The sequence below is a fragment of the Miscanthus floridulus genome, chromosome 3, assembly GCF_019320115.1.
Source record: "Miscanthus floridulus cultivar M001 chromosome 3, ASM1932011v1, whole genome shotgun sequence".
Classification (NCBI taxonomy): domain Eukaryota; kingdom Viridiplantae; phylum Streptophyta; class Magnoliopsida; order Poales; family Poaceae; genus Miscanthus; species Miscanthus floridulus.
The window spans coordinates 140476394-140497833 of record NC_089582.1 but is presented as its reverse complement, the minus strand read 5'-3'; the positions used below and the strand labels follow the sequence as shown (position 1 = coordinate 140497833).

General features: G+C 42.7%; 2 protein-coding genes across 6 annotated transcripts; both read right to left on the bottom strand.

Annotated features, from left to right (window-relative positions):
• Window positions 1-216: 216 nt before the first annotated feature.
• LOC136542623 (AP-4 complex subunit mu-like) lies at window positions 217-4924 on the bottom strand. Of its 2 annotated transcripts, XM_066535137.1 has the most exons (13): window positions 4713-4924; window positions 4487-4581; window positions 3613-3816; window positions 3272-3388; window positions 3023-3151; window positions 2297-2420; window positions 1801-1904; window positions 1563-1667; window positions 1383-1477; window positions 1191-1278; window positions 1005-1065; window positions 821-894; window positions 217-535 (listed from the first exon to the last, which is right to left on the bottom strand). In XM_066535137.1, exons 1-13 carry the CDS (start codon window positions 4768-4770, stop codon window positions 437-439), a joined length of 1353 nt encoding a protein of 450 aa, XP_066391234.1. In that variant the 5' UTR covers window positions 4771-4924; the 3' UTR covers window positions 217-436. The 2 variants fall into 2 exon arrangements, with proteins under 2 accessions (XP_066391234.1, XP_066391235.1); XM_066535138.1 differs by lacking the exon at window positions 4713-4924 and having other exon boundaries at window positions 4477-4581.
• A 2177-nt stretch (window positions 4925-7101) lies between these two features.
• On the bottom strand, window positions 7102-21090 carry LOC136542621 (DNA-directed RNA polymerase 1B, mitochondrial-like). Of its 4 annotated transcripts, XM_066535135.1 has the most exons (27): window positions 20753-21089; window positions 20496-20648; window positions 20263-20387; window positions 20020-20145; window positions 19637-19822; window positions 19391-19538; window positions 18855-19023; window positions 18636-18770; window positions 15271-15489; window positions 15041-15174; window positions 14363-14429; window positions 14208-14266; window positions 13751-13868; window positions 13371-13484; window positions 13140-13271; window positions 12627-13043; window positions 12383-12433; window positions 12193-12263; window positions 11326-11410; window positions 10559-10711; window positions 10406-10480; window positions 9737-9826; window positions 9577-9624; window positions 8809-8923; window positions 7957-8060; window positions 7720-7840; window positions 7102-7569 (listed from the first exon to the last, which is right to left on the bottom strand). In XM_066535135.1, the coding sequence occupies exons 1-26, from the start codon at window positions 20869-20871 to the stop codon at window positions 7730-7732; spliced, it is 3324 nt and encodes a 1107-aa protein (XP_066391232.1). In that variant the 5' UTR covers window positions 20872-21089; the 3' UTR covers window positions 7102-7569; window positions 7720-7729. The 4 variants fall into 4 exon arrangements, 3 of the variants coding, with proteins under 3 accessions (XP_066391232.1, XP_066391230.1, XP_066391233.1); XM_066535133.1 differs by having other exon boundaries at window positions 7102-7840; XR_010780747.1 differs by lacking the exons at window positions 7102-7569; window positions 7720-7840 and having other exon boundaries at window positions 8027-8060; window positions 8809-8931; window positions 20753-21090.
• Between the last annotated feature and the right edge of the window lie 350 nt (window positions 21091-21440).

The window sequence follows — 21440 nt, the reverse complement described above, 5'->3', positions numbered from 1 at the left end:
AATAAACTCTATATTTTGACTTATAAATAATTCTTGAAGCTTTAAATTTCAAACAACTGTTTTTACAATCATTTAATATATTTTGTTCCTACTACATGGTACAAAAAATAGCTTGCATTATTAAATAAATCTGCTGATATATGGAGAGGAGCACAGGGTTATGCTGTTGCTGTGACTCTGACTTCGACAAAACCTCCCAATGTCCCACAAGTGCCATGAACAAGAACTTCATACATTTCGCAGCAAAAAACATGAATCATTCTTCTGCACATTGCATGAGAAAAAGAAATGATACTACAAATGCGTTCAACTGCGGGAGCTGAGCGGTATTGTGAATTCCACTATAAAGTTACAAATACATATCACTCTGTCCATGATAAAGCTCAAATATTACACAAAAAATTGGACTGGAAACAAGTGTACAGATGCGGGTTCCTCATAGACGAGCTACGTAGGAGTTAGCTTGTGTTACATATCGCACCCATCTGTAAGGGTTGTATGCCTTTGATTTCTTTGCTATCTGAAGATACCTGACCTGCAGGAGAGTAATAATACAGTTAATAGTTGATCAGAAACATTCTGCAATAATTCTGCATGCCAATGTTTTTGAGCACTCAAGGCCTTGGAGGATCATAAAAACTACATATCCAAAAGTGTATAGCACCTTGTAGAGACAAGTTTCAGAAATGAACTAAAGATAATTAATCATGTCACAATGATTAGGCAAACAGTTTTAATAGTGGAGAACAAAACACTCTAAAGCCCTGTAGTGCCAATAGGTACAATCCACAAAAGTACCATACACAGTAGACGGCCTTACCTGCAACTTTGATGCATTGTACATCGGTATAGTGAAATTCATATTCACTGGGCCAGCTTCCTTTGTGATATTTCCTGCATTTGACAAAGGGGAATGTCACGGCAAGTTGCCTAACAGGAAATTACATGATGTTGCCAGAATGCCAGGTCAGGGTATACAATTAGTGCTTCAAAAAAACATGTACCATGTGACTCCTGAGAAAATGTCAGCTTTGCACGAAGGGTGTGCTCAGAACCACCAACAATCTGTAGTGTAAAGTTAGAATTGTTTTAGCAAGCTACAGCAAACTGGTTAGTAATTTGAAGTTAACAATGCAAATGCATATCATCCTATTCCTATGCAAGATGTACATATCCTTGTTGGCACTTGCCTTCTTGAGATTCCACTCAAGTCTCCTGGATCCTTCCTTGAAATCGGTTGTCTGTCCAACTGCTCCAGCTTCCAACTCAAAACTCGCTCTGCAATGTAACCCGGATGGGGAAATTTAGTTAACCAAAAAAGCATCAGTCAATATTTCAATTTTTTTTAACTTCATAGGAACAAAGATATAACTCTAGTTGACCTCATTGTGTATGATGGCACTGGCATTTGTACTGTGATTGTGTTAGCAGTGGCATTTGCGGAGAAGTCTGCTCTTATTTTCAGTAGAACTTCAGCCTGTGTAGATATAAAAGAACTGTAGTGTCACCAAACTGAATCATAGTTTTCATCAATGCCTAATAGCAAGACAAGCATTCCATACCCTCGATGGTCCAGCTTCTTCAATTAGAGCGGTTACACGGAACGGCGGCTTAAATTCTTGGGTCATCCGGTAGTTCATTACAGCAAATTCTCCATCATGTGGTATCTATGCAATATTGCAATGCTAAGTATAAGTTCACTAATGTTGCTTAAGTAATAAACTGTAAATAGAATGCTTGTGTTCTGCAAAAAAACAAACAGACAGACAGACAGACAGAAGAGCTTATTTGAGTACTTACTAGAGTCAAAGTTCTGTCAATGTCAAAACTGTCCAGATGTACTGACTCATGGAAGTTGCAATCATCAAGAATGACTGTTCCTCCTCCAGAAGAACTTCTGTAATCTGGCATTAAAAATTGTAATATTGTATGTGATCAGCATTCGGAAATATATCCATGACAATGAGACAGAAATACTGGCATGCTAAAAAAATAAGTGAGGTTAAAGTGGTGAGTAGGTTCAAGTTAAAGGATCACTTGTGCAAAAACACTTTGGAATGCAAATAAGTATAGTGACTAGTAACTGCTTTAATGTATGCATTGAATAACTCATCACATTATGAGTTCCAGAATGAGTGAAACATTATAAGCTTATCATAGACTGGTCTCCAATGTTACAGCAACAGAGCATCATGAAAGACGAACAAGGAGAAATATATTTCTTGTGTCATATCCATACATCATTCAGATTATAGTTTTCCTAAGCTAGTTGTCAAAGGAAAAGTTAATGACGTACCATATGAAGATCCAGTTCTTCCAATGCTCAAATCCTCATTGAGAGCAAGACGGATTTCGGGATTACCAGTGAGGTAACTTTTCATTTGAATTGTTCCGTCAATCTCACATGTAAGTATATAGCCCTGTTTGACGGAAATGAAAAATGAAGTCATGAAACAACTGGCCTATTAGTGCTCCATGAAAAACAATACTATGAGAGAGCATAACACAGGAAAATAAATGAGGTAACAAAATGAACTGGGCTTTAGTAACTCGAGTGAATTTAGTAGATCTAATGCACCATTAAGTGGACGAAGATCATATCACAAGATATATAAGATTGAGAAGTAAATGGTCATAACTCATCTCAATGGCCCCCTACCCCATGGATTTGGAGTATCATAGTATAAAAGCAATGCACTAGTGACTGTCATCTTTATTTATTCCAGCTAAAAATAGTGAACACAGAAGCTACTTTAACAGTAGTGATATAAGGAACAAATGGCAAAGAGGGTAGTTTCTGGCAGTAAAGGCAACAATCCAACAGCAAACCAAAATTAGATGATGATATATGAAAAATTATTTTGCAGTGGGCATCATCACTATCTAAAACATTTAGAACCACAAATTCAGGACATACATAAAGGATGTCATGAAAAGAAAAGGAAAAAAAAGGCAGAATATCTTGAGATGTTGAAGAGAAAACAATTAGTGACGACAAGGCATGACATAGACCGGTACTTACACTTGAACTGAATGTCACACTTATCCTCTCAATGATATCAACAAAAATTTCCTCCCTCTTCTTCCCCCCTGGCTCAGTAGCAACCACAGATTTTGTAACAGCTGTACCAGGCATACGCTTTGTGCCTTGCTGCAAAAGACAAGGATGTCAAATGAAACTATGCAATTACCCAAATAGCATTGGAACACATGTTCCTCGGTGAAGAAACCCTAATGTTATGTTTCTTGCAGTAATGTGCAGAAACGTTACCATGAACATAGCAGCAGGACCAAGCGGTGGCAGCCTTCCAGCATCAACCATAATGGGTTCATTGAATATGTACGACTTCAGAACCTCAGTAGAGGTTGTTTGTGGGTATCCAAAGTCCTGATTGCACAATTCAACTTGTTAGCAAAACCATACAGATGCTAACAGAAGATGGTAGTAAGCATTCCCATAAACAGATGAATTATACTAATCACTATGGAGTATGGAAGCCAACAACTTCTTTATTAAAGATCACACATTAAGCTTTGCTAGTGACCTAAAAACCAGGTCACAAAGGATATGAGTTCAGAATGGCATGAGGAAAGATGGTGTAGAGTACTTACAATGACTTCATCAAGCAATTCATACACCAAAATAAAATTCTTCCGCAGTGAATCTTCATTAAGAACGCCGAGATAATCTTTTGTAACACGTGCAATCCTTTGAAGAAGTTCCAAGAGAAGGGATGGGGAAACATTAACCATTGTGGTTACCACAAAAAATAGTCCGGCGACCTTGACATGAATATAATTAATCCCATCAACATTCTGTCATAGTAAAAAGTAAAAATATCGATTGTCAGATCAAATAGTAAAGCAACACACCAACAAGCAGATCACAGGTGGAATCACTGTCTTTTCATACACACATGAACTGACTACTATTCTTTCAGTTTAATCAAGTGTTTTATATGCCAACGTACTGTTTTAAGTCAAAGATTAAAATTTCAAAATGATCCACTGAAGGCTTCATACACAACTGATACAGAGACAACTGCACATCACACTACAAACCATTTTTCATTGGATAGCAATTTGCTTTCCTTGATAAGCATAGTTCCCGTTAAACCTATACAGTTATAGAGTAGCTATAGTAAAAATAGTCCATTGCAGATTGCACGGTACCTGATAGTAACAGATAATGGGTGGCAGCATAACATGAAAGGAAATTACAATTACACACAGCTGAACTTCTGCTGCATGTCCATCACAATTTCTAAGGTACGGCTGCGCAATCAACAATTTGACGCCGCTTATCGGTTTATAAATGCACACATTTCACATAATCAAAGTGCTAGTCCCGATTAAACCACAAGCTTGCAAGCACATCATTCAGCTGACAAGAGGCAAGCATCACAAGTACTGCTAAGTTGTCTACCGATGTTCATCAAAATTTGCAGTCTGAATAAGAGAGCGGGAGCAACTAACAGAAACGTACGAAGACGGGGGGCGCCTCCTCTGCCTCGTCGTCGTTCCAGAACTTCACCTTCCGGAAGAAGATCTCCGCGCTGCCCTTGGGCACCTCGCCGCGATCTGCACCCAACCCCACAAACGCCCGCAGAAAGCTTCCACCGAATCAGCTCAGGATCGCAGCGAATAATAAGCAACAAAAAATATTCCGCCCAGATCGGGCGGCGGGGGACGTGACGGGATCCAGATCTTACAGTCGCGGAAGACGATGTGGTCGCCGCGCTGCGACAGCACGAAGAACTGCGAGATCATCCCTCCACGCCGCCGCTTCCGCTACCACGTCTTCTCTCGGGGCCGCGCGCCCTGGCTGGCTGCCCGCTGTAACGTGACGCGACGGAGAAGAACAGCAAGTCAGGAGGTAGACGACGAGGTGGGGACGATGACGTGGGAGTGATAATCTGCAACGTGTTTAAAGGATCGCCGCCGTTGGTCTTCGATCGCACGGCACGGCATGGAGGATAACGCTGCTCCAGTCTGCTGCGATGCAAGCACTGGAACTATGCGAGAGCACCTACAGTATAAAACAACCTTATGCCACAGCAGTAATTATTTTTATTGCAGTTCTAAGTATATATGGCCAACGGGCCGGCCCGGCACGGGCCCGTGCCAGCACGGCCCGATAGCCAACAGGCGGGCACGGCACGCCGTGCTCCCCGGGCCACGGGCCTGGCCTCCGGCCCAGGCACGGCCCTATGGGCCGATTTCCGTGCCGGGCCGGCCCGCGAGGCACGGCCATTTTCACAAGCCGTGCCAGCCCGAGGCCCACGAAAGAGGGAAGGGGAGAGCAGGAGGCATGGCGCCACGGGAGGCGGCGGCCGCCACCGGCGCGCTCGCCCTGGAGGTGGGGCCGTGCGGGCGAAAGATGGCTGTGCGCGCTTGAACCCTAGATCCGCCATCGGTGAGCGCGCCCACAGTAGATGCCACCGCCTGGGCTACCTTGGGCTTGCCGGATCTGAGGGAGAGGGTGGGGGAGGGCACCACCGTCGCTGGCTTGCCGGATCTGAGGGAGAGAGAAGGAAGAGGGTGGGGGAGGGCGCCACCGTCGCTGGCTCGCCGGATCTGAGGGAGAGGGGAGGAGAGGATGGGGGAGGGCGCCACCGTCGCTGGCTCGCCTGATCTGAGGGAGAGGGAAGGAAGAGGGTGGGGGAGGGCGCCACCGTCGCTGGCTCGCCAGATCTGAGGGAGAGGGGAGGAAGAGGGTGGGGGAGGGCGCCACCGTCGCTGGCTCGCCAGATCTAAGGGAGAGGGGAGGAAGAGGGTGGGGGAGGGCGCCACCGTCGCTTGCTCACCGGATCTAAGGAAGAGGGTGCCACCGTCGTTGGCTGCTCGTCGGATCTGAGGGAGAGGGAGGAAAAGGGTGGGGGAGGGCGGCGCCGCTGCCACCACTGTCTGGAGAGATAGAGGAGGGAGGTCGCGAGGAGGTTGGAGGGGCGTGGTGCGTGGATGAGTGGAGCGGAGAGGGAGGTCGCGAGGGCGCGGGGCGGAGCGGAGAAGGGCGAGGCGCGGCCGCGCGATGCCGAGCACGCCGTAGAGAGGGAGAGGGTATAAACGCCTGGGAGAGGAGAGGGGAAGGCAACGCCGATGGCCGATGCTGCTCGCGGCTAGGGAAAAGGGGAAAGGGGGACGGCGTCGACGACCGGGGAATTGGGGAAATGAGATAGGGTTAGGGGAGGCGAGGAGGGGAGGGGGAGCCGGGGAGGTGAGCTAGGGGCGCGGAGAGGCCTCGGAGGCCGCAGGCGGGCCGCTAGCGGGCCAGCTCGACTGTAGCAGGCCGTGCCGTGCCGGCCCACGTGCCTGGGGTAAGGCCCAGGCACGGCCTGCTACTCCGGGCCAGGCCAGCCCAGGCCCGCTAGCCTTCGTGCGGGGCCGTGCTCGTGTCGGGCTAAAAAACAGGCTTCGTGCCGTGCCGTCGTGCCTCAGACTGCATGGCGAAGTATAGTTCTAAGTGAGTAATTAATAGATAAAAATTGCTTGAAGCCTGGATAGTAGTTACGATTTTTTTTAATCGTTGATGACATTTTAGACGAGCAAAACGCTAAACAAAACAAGCAGCAAAACACCGACAGTGATTGAATGAGATGTCTAATTGTATTAAGGCCCCTTTCGCTGCGCTGAAAAAATAAACCGCAACACTGTTCTAACTGATTTATTGTAAAAAAAAAATATTATTCCGATTAAAAAAACAAACTGAAAAATACATATTATAAGAGAAGCAAACGGAGCCTAACTAAAGAATGCATCATCCACATACGGAGTAGTACAGAAATCTCGCTACGAACTCGCAATTCGCACACAACCAAAAAAAAAAAGGGAAAATCAGCTACGAACTCGCAATTCGCACACAACCAAAAAAAAAAAAAGGGAAAATCAGTATTTGCATCTTACAGATAGTTTCCGTTCTTTTTACTCAATGAAGAAAAAAAAAGGTCCAACTTTATGCAGATCTAAAAGGAAACCACTATCAGTCTGTTCATTTAACTGTGGCTTATCGTAAACAATCATAAATTTTTAATCAGAATAGTATTTTTCTCTCACACAAACCAGCTGGCAGTACTTCTTCACGAACCAGCAACGATATGAACCAGCCAACCGAACAGGCTGTATATCACTTTATTACTAAATTATATTATTCAACTACGTACAAAGTAAGAAATAATCTTTCGTCAGCACCAGCCGACAAACTACCGGTCAGCTGAATTTCACTCGACAGTCCAAGATCAAGAAAAATTAAAACAATAGAAGACAAAAATTACATAATTACATTTACAGGGATCCCAGATCCTTTGAAATGTTGACAGCCCCCACCCTCGTTGAACTTTGGCATGGTTCCCGCTTTTATTCAGCTTGTTTGATGTTTGCATACAACAACAAGCATTTAAGTCTCAAATAAGTTGGGGTAGGCTAGCGTTGAAACCCAGTAGAAGCTTGTTTGATGTTTGCATAAATCCACAAAACTCATTGCCATCTTCAAGGCGATAATAATGCCGATGCATTTGTGAGTGCTCAGAGTACCGACCCGTGCAGCTCAGTGAGAATATCTTCTGTGTACTTCTGCAAAGCCATTCTTGGGGTTATGTTCATGTATGATGCCTAGTTGGTGGTGGCACATCAGCCAGTAAAGACCTAGCTTCATCATTCGAGTTGGTGGCTCTACACTAAGAACTCAGATATGTCCGGGCAGCAACGTGTATAGACTGTTACCATAGTTGTGCTAGTTGAAAAAATACGGAGACTCGAGGACTTCCTTCATATCGAAGTCTCCCCTCTCCGGCAACGGTGGGAACTTTAATTTAGGGAAAGATTTCTCGAAACTCTCCAATAACTGCATCGAAAATATGTTAGTTAAAAAATGAAATTTATCAATTTTCAACCAAACAATTGTAAACCAAGATAGACATTGTTCAATCTCTGCTAACAGCTGGGACAAGAGCTACATACATTTTCCAAAATAGGTGTACCATAGAGTTCCACAAACTTTTCCCGAAGTATTTTATTCATTGTATCAACATCACAGGCATGGGTCCAATATGAATCATGAACTCCTGCATGGATTTAGGAAAAAGATCAACAATAACTCACTTCTACCATCACATGATTTACAAAGGGCCTACTAAAACTCTCCAGAACCTATCAAGAAAATGTTATCCTTGAAAATAATGAAAAGCGCTCCAGAGTGATGGAGATATTGATGCGGACGTTAGCCATAGAATCAAAGCAGGGTGGATTAAGTTGCGACAAGCTTCTGGCAACAAAAGCTAAAAGGCAAGTTCTATAGAACGGCGATTACACCGGCTATGTTGTATGGAGCAGAATGTTGGCCTACAAAGATTCGACATGGTCAACAACTGAGTGTTGCAGAAATGCGTATGTTGCGATGGATTTGCGGTCACACAAGAATGGACAAAGTTCGGAACGATGATATACGTGATCGCCTAGAGGTAGCACCAATTGAAGAAAAGCTTATGCAACATCGGTTGAGGTGGTTTGGCCATGTCCAAAGGAGACCTCCAGAGACACCAGTGCATTGTAGAGTCCTAAGCCAAGCTAATAATATGAGGAGAGGTAGAGGAAGACCGAAATTGGCATGAGAGGCAATAAAAAGAGATTTGAAAGCTTGGGATATACCTATAGATCTATGTTTGAATAGGAGTACTTGGAAAGCAGTTATTGAAGTGCCTGAACCGTGACTTAGGGCTCTTGGTGGGTTTCAACTCTAGCCTACCCCAGCTTGCTTGGGACTGAAAGGCTATGTTGTTGTTGTTGTTGTTGAAAATAATGAAAAGCACTAACCTGCAAAATTCAGACCTTGCCTTTTGCAAGCAACAGCAGTCATCATCATATGAGAGCCATCAAGAGAATGCACAAAGTTTGGAGGGAAAGCTGTCCTCTGCCGCTTCACCATAACCTGGTTGACTGATTAATTATTAAGTATACTCCAACATAAGTACAGTGACCATGGTAGCAAATAGACCACCACAATTCAAATGACCAAACCACTACAATTCATAAGTGTCTCGAGTCTCAGCTACTCGTTTGATTAGCAGCCCATTTTATAGGTAAAAGAAGAGAGAGATACAATGATGCATAGTACTAGTCCCTTGCCTCTTAAGTTCCCAGGTATCCAAACAGAAAGCACTGTTATGAAAAGAGAGAGTGATCTCCTACCATTAGCTATTAATGGAACATATCCATGAGACTAAAAATGGCAACAGATCAGGAGCCAACTAAAGCAGCTGGGCCTAACTCAAAAAAAAAGGATGAGATACTTCAAAATGCCATTCTATCTCCCCGTGTGGTCATATAACTCTAGCAAAAGAAGAGAGATGAGGTCACAAAATTTAGATGGCCAAAATCAGGTGCTCTTATGTTCCACCTGTGGTTGGAACTTCCACCTAGGTGTACCACAAGATTTCCAAAGATGAACCCATAAGTTAAACAGTGAGACCTTTCTGACACTTGACAAGCCGCAAGTCCATACCATCACAATGGACATTTCAATCAGCAGCTAGTAACCAATGGCCACTTATTTTAACAAGCCAAATGCAAAAAACAGTGTACCTTATCAGTCTCCCGCTGAAGGGTCAAAACCTGCAGTGACGTTTTAATCTACAAGGCAAACATTAATATCAAAGTCAATAACAAGAACATGACTATTTCCTCCCTAGAGTGTCAAAAGAACAGGAGATCAAGAATAAAACAATTCTACTGAAACACCTACAAGATGCCTCCCAAGTTTGCGATATGGTTGCACAACTGGGAGCCCAAGAGGAGTCGTCCATCTCACTGGTTCATTTTCACAAGCAATTACCTGTCATGCAAAAATAGGTTGGCACAGATGTATATCATGAAAACTCCATTACAAAGAGAACATATGTTGCCCTCTAAAGCAGACCACTAACGGACATCAGAGCTGAATGCTAATTGAGAATGATTCACCTTGAGTAATACAAATCCTCACAAGTCGTTTTCATTCATTCAAGTCTTTTAAGCCTAACTACAGTTCACGCCAATTATGGTGTACAGGAGGTTGAAGTCTTTATAGTTTTTATTTTGCCTCTGTTAATATTAAAGCCACTCATTTCACTGGTGTATTCTTGGGAAATAAATCATCAGAATACACAGCATGTTAACACAAATAATCAGCAAACATTTAGTCAATGAAAACTTATCTAGGTTTCATATACTGTACTAAACTGTTTATAATAATAATAAAAAAAGAAACCCCAAAAGATTTCTCACAGCCTTCCACAACTGCAATTAACTGCAAAAAGGTCAGATCTCTATGCCTTGACACACTGAAACTGCCCAAACATGGTTCTAAAATGGATGCAATACTGAACAGTGTAATGAATATGTCAAAAGAGAGATATGATACTATGGCTCATACCTTGGCACAGTCACCAAGCCAGTTCATGATACCACGGGCAGCTTGAAACATCTCACCAAGTGCTGTAAGAGTAACCTATCAAGGATAAAAAAAATGATGATTAGACATATAGAACAGGGAATCTAAACAACTTCACTGGATAGGATCTTCCACCTTAGCAGCATAGCATGATGCACCAAACAGTTCCGCTTCATCAGGAATAACCCCCCTCTCCTTTAGTCTTCTTTTTATTTGTTCACGTGCTCCGACATAGGTGACACCATACACAGATGTCATCACAGTTTGCTTCACCAATTTTCTATCAACCTGCATTAGATAAATAAGTCATTAAATAAAACTAACAAGTAAACACTAAACACTAGACCCATAACTTTCAATTATTCTCTATGGAGCTAACAAACTTTCTACAGTATACAACTTAATGTAGATCTAATTACAAAATACCCAACTAGGCAGAAGGATTCTACATCAAGTGAAAACTCCCACGGTTCCCAATAAAGAAGTGCCACGCTACTAATAGATAAATAGATCAGCTGGGTTTTGCATCGATTCCTAAAACGCATTATGAACAATATGGTAATCCTCATTCTTCAGCAACAATAGTTAATCAGTCTGTTAACTGTTCAAACATTTAAAAGGGTGTCCCTTAGGAAATAATTTAGCAAGCATGTAATAATAACAAAAATATTCAATTGCAAATTCATAGAATAAATAAAAAATCGAAGGGTCCTAGCTGGTTTAGCATGAAGACACCTGTAAATGATATCATGCATCAAGGCTTCCACCTGTAGTGCCTGCCCATATATGTCTTTTTTTTTATGCGATTTTTTCAACTTTCGACCATCAACTTATCTATCTTATAAGGCAATATGTAGTAACAACTAAAAATTTATATGAATGCTGATAAAAAAAACCAACACCTGATCAACTATCAGACGAGCACGAGCTACATCAGGATCTATAGAAGGATCTTTTTGTGCATCCATCCTCATAATTTCGACCACCCTGGAGCACAACAGATTCATCATTATGAATACAAAATAATATAACTTAGCTAGTCAACTGTTGCATCAAGATGAAGAAATGAATAGTAAAATGATACCCAAATAAAGATTTAGATTTAGGGTTTATGATGATTTAGGGCTAGGGTTTAGGGTCCAAGCTCTTAGTAACAGACAACACTGGTAACAAAGACTAAAGAAGCATCACAACAGTCTTACAAAGACATAATAACATATCAATTTTGAACCCATGGGATATTTCGTGACGAGACTTCAATAATAATAGTTCACAAATTCTAAAGGTTAAAAGGATATTTTCAGAAAGGAACCCCAGGTGGGTCACCTGGGCACCAGATGACAACAAGACATCATGCTTTGTAGGACATATCACGTAAGGTCACATGAATTGCCAAGATTGACTCACAATCAGGAATAATCTGGATATATCTAGAAAGTAGTAAAAGCAGCTGGTACCTAGTGCCTTGCTGATCCTCATTAATAACTTTGGACGGGGGAATTAAAACAAATTAATTACACCTCAATTGTATTTGGTCCTTTCTTTTTCTAAAGCATTTTATGAAATCAAATGTGGTCACATGATTATTTAGATATGTTGCGGTAAGTGATTCCCAGCACCCATAAAGACCGCACAGAACAGATGGGTGAATATGGGAGGATAGACTAATGCAAAATATAGACTGCTACATGTTCCCAAAGCACATCAAGCACCACAATGAACAAGTTACAGACTTACAATTCAAAATATAATTGACACAAAATACATACCTGGTTGCTATTCCAGTGTAAACATCTGCAGGCTTTTCTCCAGTGACTAAGTTGACAGCAATGGCTCCCAACTAGGAAAAATTTAATAAAAAAGGTCACTTAACAAGAAAAATTAGGTAGCAAGTTACCCATAGCAATGACAAAAAAAATATCAACGAGAACAACTGAATCTATTCAGGTATGAACTAACCTTATCCCTTCCAAGTGCTGCATAGTGTTGCAGGCCATTACAAGAGCCATCCTAAAATATTAAAAAAAGTTAATGGAAATTTCAAATTGGGATAAATTTCCTGGATCAACATTTTAAAGATAAAACATATGTTGAGTGGGTCCCTACAGTGATATTTTACATCTGGAAAAAAAGTATCTCCACCTATATTTGCTCTTCAAAAAATTGAGAAGGAAAATGATTTGCTCGAACAGAATATCAATACCTGGTGCACAGGAATATGTGAGATTGTTGTTTCTGGAGATGAGCTTCTTAAAGCTTCAGTAAGATTCATGCATACTGCCAGGCACTGGAATGGATCTTCAGCACCAAGCCACCATCGTTTGCCTTCTAAAGGCCTATCAGCAGAATCAAATATTTCCTCCAAATGATTCTCAGTAAATGCAATCCGGCCATCATATGACAACTTATCAACACCACCAGCATACAAATTTGCTAGGTGTATCTTCAGCCAACGCAAGCCTGACTTGCCAAGTGGCCGACCTTCAGCAAACTCTAGAATCCCTCGACAAAGATCCGAACCCAAGTGGTTCAGGTAAGGATGCATTGGATAAGCCCGACCTCTAAAATCAAGGTTGTGTGGATAGTAAAATCCCTCTTCATCCTTCATTTTTCTAGCAACCTGTAATGAATATGTATGCATTAGATGAAATGAAACAGTAAAAGATCGAATAAAATGTGGCACCACAATGGATAGCAAGACCCCTTAGACTCTTACAGCAAGTTTGAGTTCAACATCACATCTCTGAGAATGCCTTTCACTGTTCTCCTTCTTGACTGACTTCAAGTGCCACTTCCAGTTCTTTAGCAAGGTTTCATCTTCAGTGTCAGGCTTCTCCGGTAAGGGAACCTGAGTATATGAAACAGTTCAGTTTAGACCCATACTAGAGTTTACCACCATCAAATCAGGCCATAAAACAATTTTATGAGAAAACAAATGACAACTCACATCAGTACGATCAACCAAGTCAGCAAGCCGGCCACCACTTGACCATATTCTGTCAACAATGCTAAGAACTCTTTTGTTAACTCTCCACTTCGTGCTCCCAAGAGTATTCAAGGCCTGAAACCAACAGGACATCAAACAATGAAATTTGAGGTATACATGTTCTTGCATAAATTATTGAATTTAATGTACCAAATGGTCCACGCAAATTGTTACTTTGAGGTGGGCAATACAATTCAGAGCCCCCTCAAGTCTAGCTCTACCATCCCATGATGTGGACTCAAAATCCCATAGTTGTTATGGATAAAAGAATTTAAGAAGGTATGCTATAAAAGATTATTCATCGAATTTGCACAAGTCAGAAACCAAAAAAAAAAAGCTACCTCAAAAACAGATTGCATCTGTTCCCTTGGAACCCTTTTAACAGCCTCCCTCTGTTGTCTAGCACCATGGGTGCGCATTACATATGATGGTAAAAAGAGGTGTGCTCCCTTGTCATATCTATAAAAAGTTTTAGGGGTACCAAACAATTAGTTGACAGATTAACATTGCAAAAACTATAAGCATTATGTTACTAAAAATATAGGAATAACTTCAATACTTATCCAGAAATGCAAAGTGATAGAATTAATAGTCTGATCAAACAGAATCTATTAGCATAAACAAGGACCAGACGCTGAACTAATATAAAGGTGGCTGTCCTTCCAATTACTCCCATCAATAACATTATGTAAGTAATAATACCAGAAGAAAAGCCAAAGTTCCAAACCATAAGTGCTGTCCAATTTGTAAGATGCATCATATGACAACCAATGAAGAAAATAGGCAACAAATACAGACCCTGTCCAACAGATTGGGGGAATCAACATAGGCATGTACGGAATGACCATGTGCTTTGCCTGTTCAAGAGAACATGCCCAGGTAACCAAGGAATGCAAAATTAGGAGAAAAACATTCCAATATAAATCAAGATTTGTGTAAGAGGGTCAACTAACTGTTCTATCCAAGCCTTGCCGGACCAGTGGATCACACTTGATCACACCATATCTGCGACTATTCTTCCTGTTAAATTAAAAATAGATGATAATATAGGTTAGGCAAAATAACAAACTACATTTAGTGGAAAAAATATTAAGCTAGTTATCATTACAACTTAGCTGGCTATATATTTGTCAGTACAGCTCTGAAATCGCATGGGAAGTAGTTCAAATTAGCATATCGCCAGCATTTAGCTGCAGGATGTCCTAATGTATAATGATCTTTAATTGCCTTTCAGCACATGTATGCTATGTATATAGTTTCTAAAAAGTGACAAAATATTTTAATAAATAGTCAGTACAGCTCTGAAATTGCATGGGAAGTAGTTCAAATTAGCATATCGCCAGCATTTAGCTGCAGGATGTCCTAATGTATAATGATCTTTAATTGCCTTTCAGCACATGTATGCTATGTATATAGTTTCTAAAAAGTGACAAAATAGTTTAATAATAGCACATGGAAGTATACATGCAATTAAATAAACCTACAGCTTTTCCCTATAGTTTTCTAATCAAAGCGTTTCCCAGCTAATAAAACCTGGGAGTTAATCCAACGGCTGAAATTTTTTAGATGACCTATGGATGGACCATCAAGAATCAATTTTGTAGTAAAGGAAGGAAAGGTAACACTATTACTGTTGTTCTTTTGCCATTGTTCTCATTTCGTGTCTGAAAGCAGGACGGATGTCAGGCAGACCATCTGATGACTGGCTTGCAGGTGGTTGTATATGTGCTGTTTCCATAAAGAGCTCAATCAAACGACTACCGACCTGTAGAACAGCAAAGGATAATAGGAAATGTCAAAATTCGAAATAGGCGCTGGGCGGAAAACAACACAAAGTCAAATATCTACATAGGATTCAGACTTTTGCTTGAGCATCTTGACCCCATGGCCTGGAATTATCTTGATTCTTCACTATCTTCCTTACTTGCCGTAACTTTTGCTTTTTCATTAGGTCAGTGACTTTCTTTCTTAGACGCTGTTGCTCTTTGGCAATGTCTGTGTCACCAGCAGCTTCTTCTTCCTTTTCCATTTCTTTGTTGCTTTTTTTCCTTGTCTTCCCCAGAAATCTGTTTATTCGAACCTAGTGAAAGATGAAAAAAACAATATGCCATGGTTTATTAGCATCTGATACCATGACACAAAATATTGTCACTAAAATGGGTTATGCGTTAAAGAGTTGACACCAAACTATAAATTTATTCAAACCAAATAAAATGTAGTAACAAGGTAAAAAATATGAGAAATACATAATATTTATGGCACCTCCAAAGACATAGGGCACTGGTTAGAAATTCATACTTAGACGACTGAGTTCAGACAGAGAACATGAAATTAATAAAATTGCTACAAACTTGGGTTCAAACAGAGAATATGAAATTGCCAGATTACCAAACGCACCATTGAATTACTGCCGTACCAATATAAAAATAATAGTTCCTACCCTTAAATTACTCCAAGAAGTTAAATTTTATATTTAATAAGGGAGGCTTGTCTGTCAATTATGATTGACAAAGTTCATCTATGGCAGATATAAACATTCTTTGATTAAAATAATATTAATCAATTTTTTTTTGCTTTGCAATGATGCCTAACCATAGATTACTTCCATGATGAAAGAAAAATAGTTCACTGAGAGAAGAACAGATATATTATTAGCTCCCCATTTAGATTTATTTGGTCTACAAATTCGTTATATTAACCTCCACCGATGTTCATGGACTTCACATTACTAACAAGTAACAACAAGAAGCGTCAATTCCACGAGTCAAGAAGCACCCTCCAAGCAACAATTCACACACCTCGTGCTCAATGGCCTCGCCAATCTGGCACGCGGCCTGGATGACTCGAACACTGCCGTCCCCACTGCCCGTCATGAGCAACCCCATGAGCTTGTGCATGGTGATGACAGCCATCATGTCTGCAGGGAGCATGTTGAAAAAGGGGCCGTGCGAGGCCCGGGACCCGGGGTCTGCCACAAGCTCTTGCTCAGCGGCGATCTGGTCCCGCAGCGGCTCGAACCAGCCAAGAAAGAGTGACTTGATGTAGGGTAGGTTGGGGGCGAGCTTCTGCTCGCACATGTCCGCGAGAAGCTCACGGTACTCCTTGGCGGCCTGCTCCCACGCCTCCGTCTCGACGCGGATCTGCCGCCGGCGAAGGGAGGTGTATCTGTGGTACGTCATGCCGTGCTCCGCCGCCATCACTTCCACATGCCGCCCGCGCCCACTTCTCCTATGCCGGCCACGGTGGCCCCGCCCGGGTGCCTGCCGCTCCTCTGCCACCGACTGAGGTTGAGGCAGATTCTGACTCGGCTGCGCCCGGACGATCTCCTCTATCGCGTGGTGCAGCTCCTCGGCATCCTCCGAGGACACAGCCTCCGCCGCGGAGGAGGAGGCGAACCACCGCGGCTCCTGCTGCCACGGGGGCAAGCGTGACGGCGGAAGGAGACCGGAGACCGTAGTGGGGAGATGGCGCTCGAGAGGAGGACCATGCGTGGCGGCGGCGCGCTGGAGTGGGGAGGAGGAGAGGAAGGCGGAGGCGAGGCGGCGGGTGGGGAGGCGGCGCCACATGACGGGCGGCGCGGCTAGGGTTGAGGGTTTAGGGCCGGAAGCGGAGCCGTTTCTATGCGGCCGCCGGAGCCTCGCTCGAAGCGCAGGTGGTTTGGCTGCGGGCCCCATCAGTCGGAATAACGGCGAGAGAGGCTGGGCTGTGGGTAAAGGCTGGAAAGCAACGTACGGCCGCGATGGACGCTGTGGAACCAAGGAACGGGTAGGATTGTCGCATGTCGCTGGTACACGGCGATGAACTGAAAGAAGTTGACAGCGATGAATGAAAGAGATACACAGGTTCTCGAAAAAAAAAAGTACAGGTTCTGGTCTCTCTAGGATTCATCCTGCTTTTTACTATGATTTTTTTTAACAGAATTAGTTTTTCCCCGAATGTTAAAGATGAAACACGGATTGTTTATGCTATTAGCTCACAAATCATGCACAACGTGTCATATGTATTCAGAATAGCCAAACCAAGCTAATCCAAAAATAAAGCAAAAGAATGGAGATTAAATCCACCGGGTGAGGCCTTGTTCATTTCATCTCCAAACCAAGGGACCTGAACAAAACAAACAAGGCCTGATAGGGGAAGAATCCTCTAGGTGAAAGGGGATTGGGTGATGAGAGGGATAACCTAATCCTCTCATGTTTAGCTATACTCTAATTTATACTATCAAAATGTATCGAGATGGATTAAAGTAAAACCAACCAAACAAGTTTTAGGTCATTGCTCCCTGCCATGGTTATCCACATACCACAATTGCCAAACCAACCATATCTGCCTCCGCCCCACGAAGGGGCGCTGGAACACCAGATAGCAGTCCTCCGCGATGTGCTATTTTACATGTACTATTCATATGAGATGAACCAAATATTAAACTCTCGAGTCTGTGAACGAATTTTCTTTTGAGTTCCTCCATTTCTCACACATATATTGATATCGGCAGTTTTATGTGCCCTTTTCTTTTATGCACAAATTCTCCACACACAAATTCCTATGCCACGAATTTTGCACTCATACTGCTGTCATTTTCCATTCCAGAGATCCAATTTCCAAACATGCATGAATTTGTAGTAAAATACTCTTTATCACCATATGCATACAGAAGCAGCAAATTGCTAGTATGTGCCTATGTGGCAAAATATATTTTCTCTTCAGTACAAATGGCTCAGCCTGTTCGGGAGGCCGTATCGTATCGTGGATTATTTGGTGTGAGAGAAAAACACTATTCCCGGCTGGAAATTTACGATCGTTTACGAGCAAGCGAACAGGCTGTTGTTGTTGTTGTTGTTCAGTACAAATGGATAGAGTACACTTGTAGACCTGTACCACATCAATATCTACTAGCTAGATCGACAAGCAGTCGAGGACACGGGCCGAATGAGAACCGATGGAACCTGAACTTTGCATACGAATCATGATTGATGGCTCAGAGAGAGGAGTCTGGTGAGCTCCAGGTTTTCCTGGTCTCCTCTTTGAGCGTCGCATACAGCTCCTGAGCCACACTCAGGAGGAAACGGTCCGCACCATGGCATGCCACTAGGGAGACAGACACTGGAACACCATGGCGCACTCCCAGTGGAATGCTCAGCTGCAGCCCATGCCCAGCATAAATACCAATTAACTCAGCAACATTAATCAATGCATCTGAATTCCATACGAGGTTCAGCAGTTTTATACCTGGCAAAACCCAGATAGTCCGGCGATCGACAACAATGAAAATGCTCTTGCGCGGAAGTTTTCTAATGCAACAGCCTCCATGCACAGCTTTGGTGGAGAACCAGGAACTGTCGGTATCGCAAGGATCCCATCATCCTGCAGATAAGGTAGCCAATAATATATTATGCACTTCTGTTTGATTTACAAATGCAGTTGGTACAGAGGAATTCCATGTGTTACCTTGATAAGAGCAGAAAGCGCCAACTTGAATTCAGTCTTCAGAACATGAAAATCCTCCATGGGTCCATCTTCTGATGCAATGGCTTCATGCACCCGCTCTCGGATGCCAGGGCCCAGGTTAGGCTTTACACAGTTGACCCACTCTGCATGGTTAGCTTTGAATTCAGACCTGACAAAAGGATGTTCACGTTTTAATTTCCTCATCCAAGATAGGTAACTTGAGGAGGTGAGTGCAGAACTTCATGTTGATTAACAACCTATAAACTGTTGGGACAAGGCCAAACTATACCACTTCAGGTTCATTTATATGAATTACTCCCTCTAGTAATAGAAGAATGTTTCCAAAATGTAGATGTTGATATCATATTGTGATATTGGAGGGAGTGTGTTTTATGGACAATAAAGTGGACAAGCACAAAGCATATCTTTACGACCTTTTTATTTTAATATTTTGGGAATAATAAATTATATAGTCAATATTACACAATATTTAGTATTATTGCTACTACATAGTTTGAATAAGTTGTAAGTGAAACCTTTGGAGGCATCGCATGGCATATGAAATAACAGACAGAGCAGGTACAGATGGTGCTTCGCTTCTGGAGAAATCGCTAATGAATTTCCCAACAGTCGGAACATTGCTGGAGACGAACTCACCAAGGTTCCTATTGTCGACTGCATCGTCTGTGACAATAAAGGCATCCACAGCAGATAGGATTTAAATTTTAGAGAAAGAAGCATAATATTAAGGCTAAGCTATTTGAGTTCATAGTATTACTTACTACCAAATCTCTTAGCTACCGAAGCATTGAGAATCGGATATGTTTGGTCCTTCAAAGAGCCTAAGATTTCAAAACAGTCTTTAGGAATCGTAAAATGAGTTGGCCGCTTGATAGTGTTGTCAGCAGGTAGCGGCAACAACACGTTGCTTACATGAGATAACGTAGATAACTCTCTAGCAAACCACCCTGTACAATGTAAAATGAATATCAGCATCAGTCTTAACACCAGCAGCAAACACAACATTCTTATTTTGTGAATAAGTAAAAAGTAGTCCAATATGTGTGACTCAATTTTATATTCATACAGAAGCAGCCAGCAATAGGACATGTAAGTTGAAATCGATGAAGCTACGAGGGGGGAAAGGAGAGAAATATTTACCCACCAACAGTGTCAAACATCTGTGACATTGGAATGACATTCTCTGTCGAAACCAATCCATGGGAAGGCCTGAGTCCAAATATGCCACAATAGGCAGCAGGTACCCTCACACTACCTCCAGTGTCAGTGCCTACATTAGATAAGGGGAAATGAAATGATAGGCAAATCAATTCGCTGCTAGCCTGTGATTGAGAACAATCAGGAATTTTGAGGAACCAGGACAAGGGCTGGTGCAGGGACTGCTGACCCAGAGCGAAGTCGACGAGTTTTGCGCCAACTGCAACAGCTGATCCACTTGAGGATCCTCCAGGAACTCTATCGGGAGCGCACGGATTAGTCGGCGTGCCGTAGTGCACGTTCTCCCCATTTATGCTGTGAAAGTTGAAGTGAATCTCAGTGGCCTCAGCTTGACGTGATTCGGTCTGAATGTCTGATAGAAACGAAGTCGAGTATCAGGTGGAGGCATGGGCATGGCATCACCTGTAGGCCATCTCATCCATGATGGTCTTGCCGATGCTGAGGGCGCCGGCGGCCAGTGTCGCCAGGACGACGGGGGAGGTGGCGCCGGCGGGGGCATGCGTCCTCGCCCAGTCCGGGTTGCCGAACCCAGTGACACGGCCGCTGATGTCGAAGCTGGAGAACAAGAGAACAAATACGCATGCCTTCAGCAATTGAGGATAAAATTGTAGACGAGACACTTGATCAAATTATCGGGGGAGAAGGGGACACTTGCTCACATGTCTTTGATAGCGAAGGTGAGGCCGTGAAGCGGGAGCTGCTGCTGAGATTGCGAAGGCAGCAGCTCGAATTTCTCCATGAAGGCGCCGTAGTCGCCGTCCTCTAACCCCATCGCCATGCCTTCCCGGTTCCCGTCGGCCGTCGCTCTTACCGCTCCTTCCTTCTATCAAGTCTCAAACCAAGCAGTATAGCAGAATGCTATCGAGTTGAGATGATTCTGCTGCATCAGCATCACCAAGGGGGATGAGAGGTGGGGTGGGACAGGGAACCCATGTTTGGATAGGCAAATGGGAAATACAGGAGATAATCGTATCCCGTGTTTGGAGGGGATTGGGGAATGGAGGAGGAAGAGGAATGGGAGATGAGAGCCTCTTTTCCGATGTTTTAAACCCAACGGCAGGGTTATGTATACAGTATACTAGTAGTCATTTCGTTATTATATCATCCCGTTCCGTTTTGCGACGTTTTGCAGTGTATAGGGGCTTGTATACACTAACACAACCGGCATTATGGGAGAATTATCTGGCACTGGAAATAAATCAGTGTTTTATATTTAGCACTCGAAAATTTGAACTTTTTTATTTGGCATCAAGTTAAAATTTTCTTTTTTAAATGGCACTGCCGTCCATTTTCATTAGTCATCTGTTAGTTGACTGATTTGACCGTGTCAGTTTTTTCTCTCTATGT

Bases quoted from the DNA above. Each gene is read 5' to 3' on its own strand.
- LOC136542621 (XM_066535133.1), bottom strand. From the start codon at position 20,871: ATGGCGATGGGGTTAGAGGACGGCGACTACGGCGCCTTCATGGAGAAA. The intron at 18,771-18,854 runs GTAACACATGGA...CCTTATCTGCAG, and splicing joins CGCTTTCTGCTCTTATCAAG to GATGATGGGATCCTTGCGAT. The intron at 13,869-14,207 runs GTCTGTATTTGT...AACTTTTTATAG, and splicing joins CCCCCAATCTGTTGGACAGG to ATATGACAAGGGAGCACACC.
- LOC136542623 (XM_066535137.1), bottom strand. From the start codon at position 4,770: ATGATCTCGCAGTTCTTCGTGCTGTCGCAGCGCGGCGACCACATCGTC. The intron at 4,582-4,712 runs GTAAGATCTGGA...GGTTGGGTGCAG, and splicing joins CCACATCGTCTTCCGCGACT to ATCGCGGCGAGGTGCCCAAG. The intron at 536-820 runs GTAAGGCCGTCT...ACTCTCCTGCAG, and splicing joins ACAATGCATCAAAGTTGCAG to GTCAGGTATCTTCAGATAGC.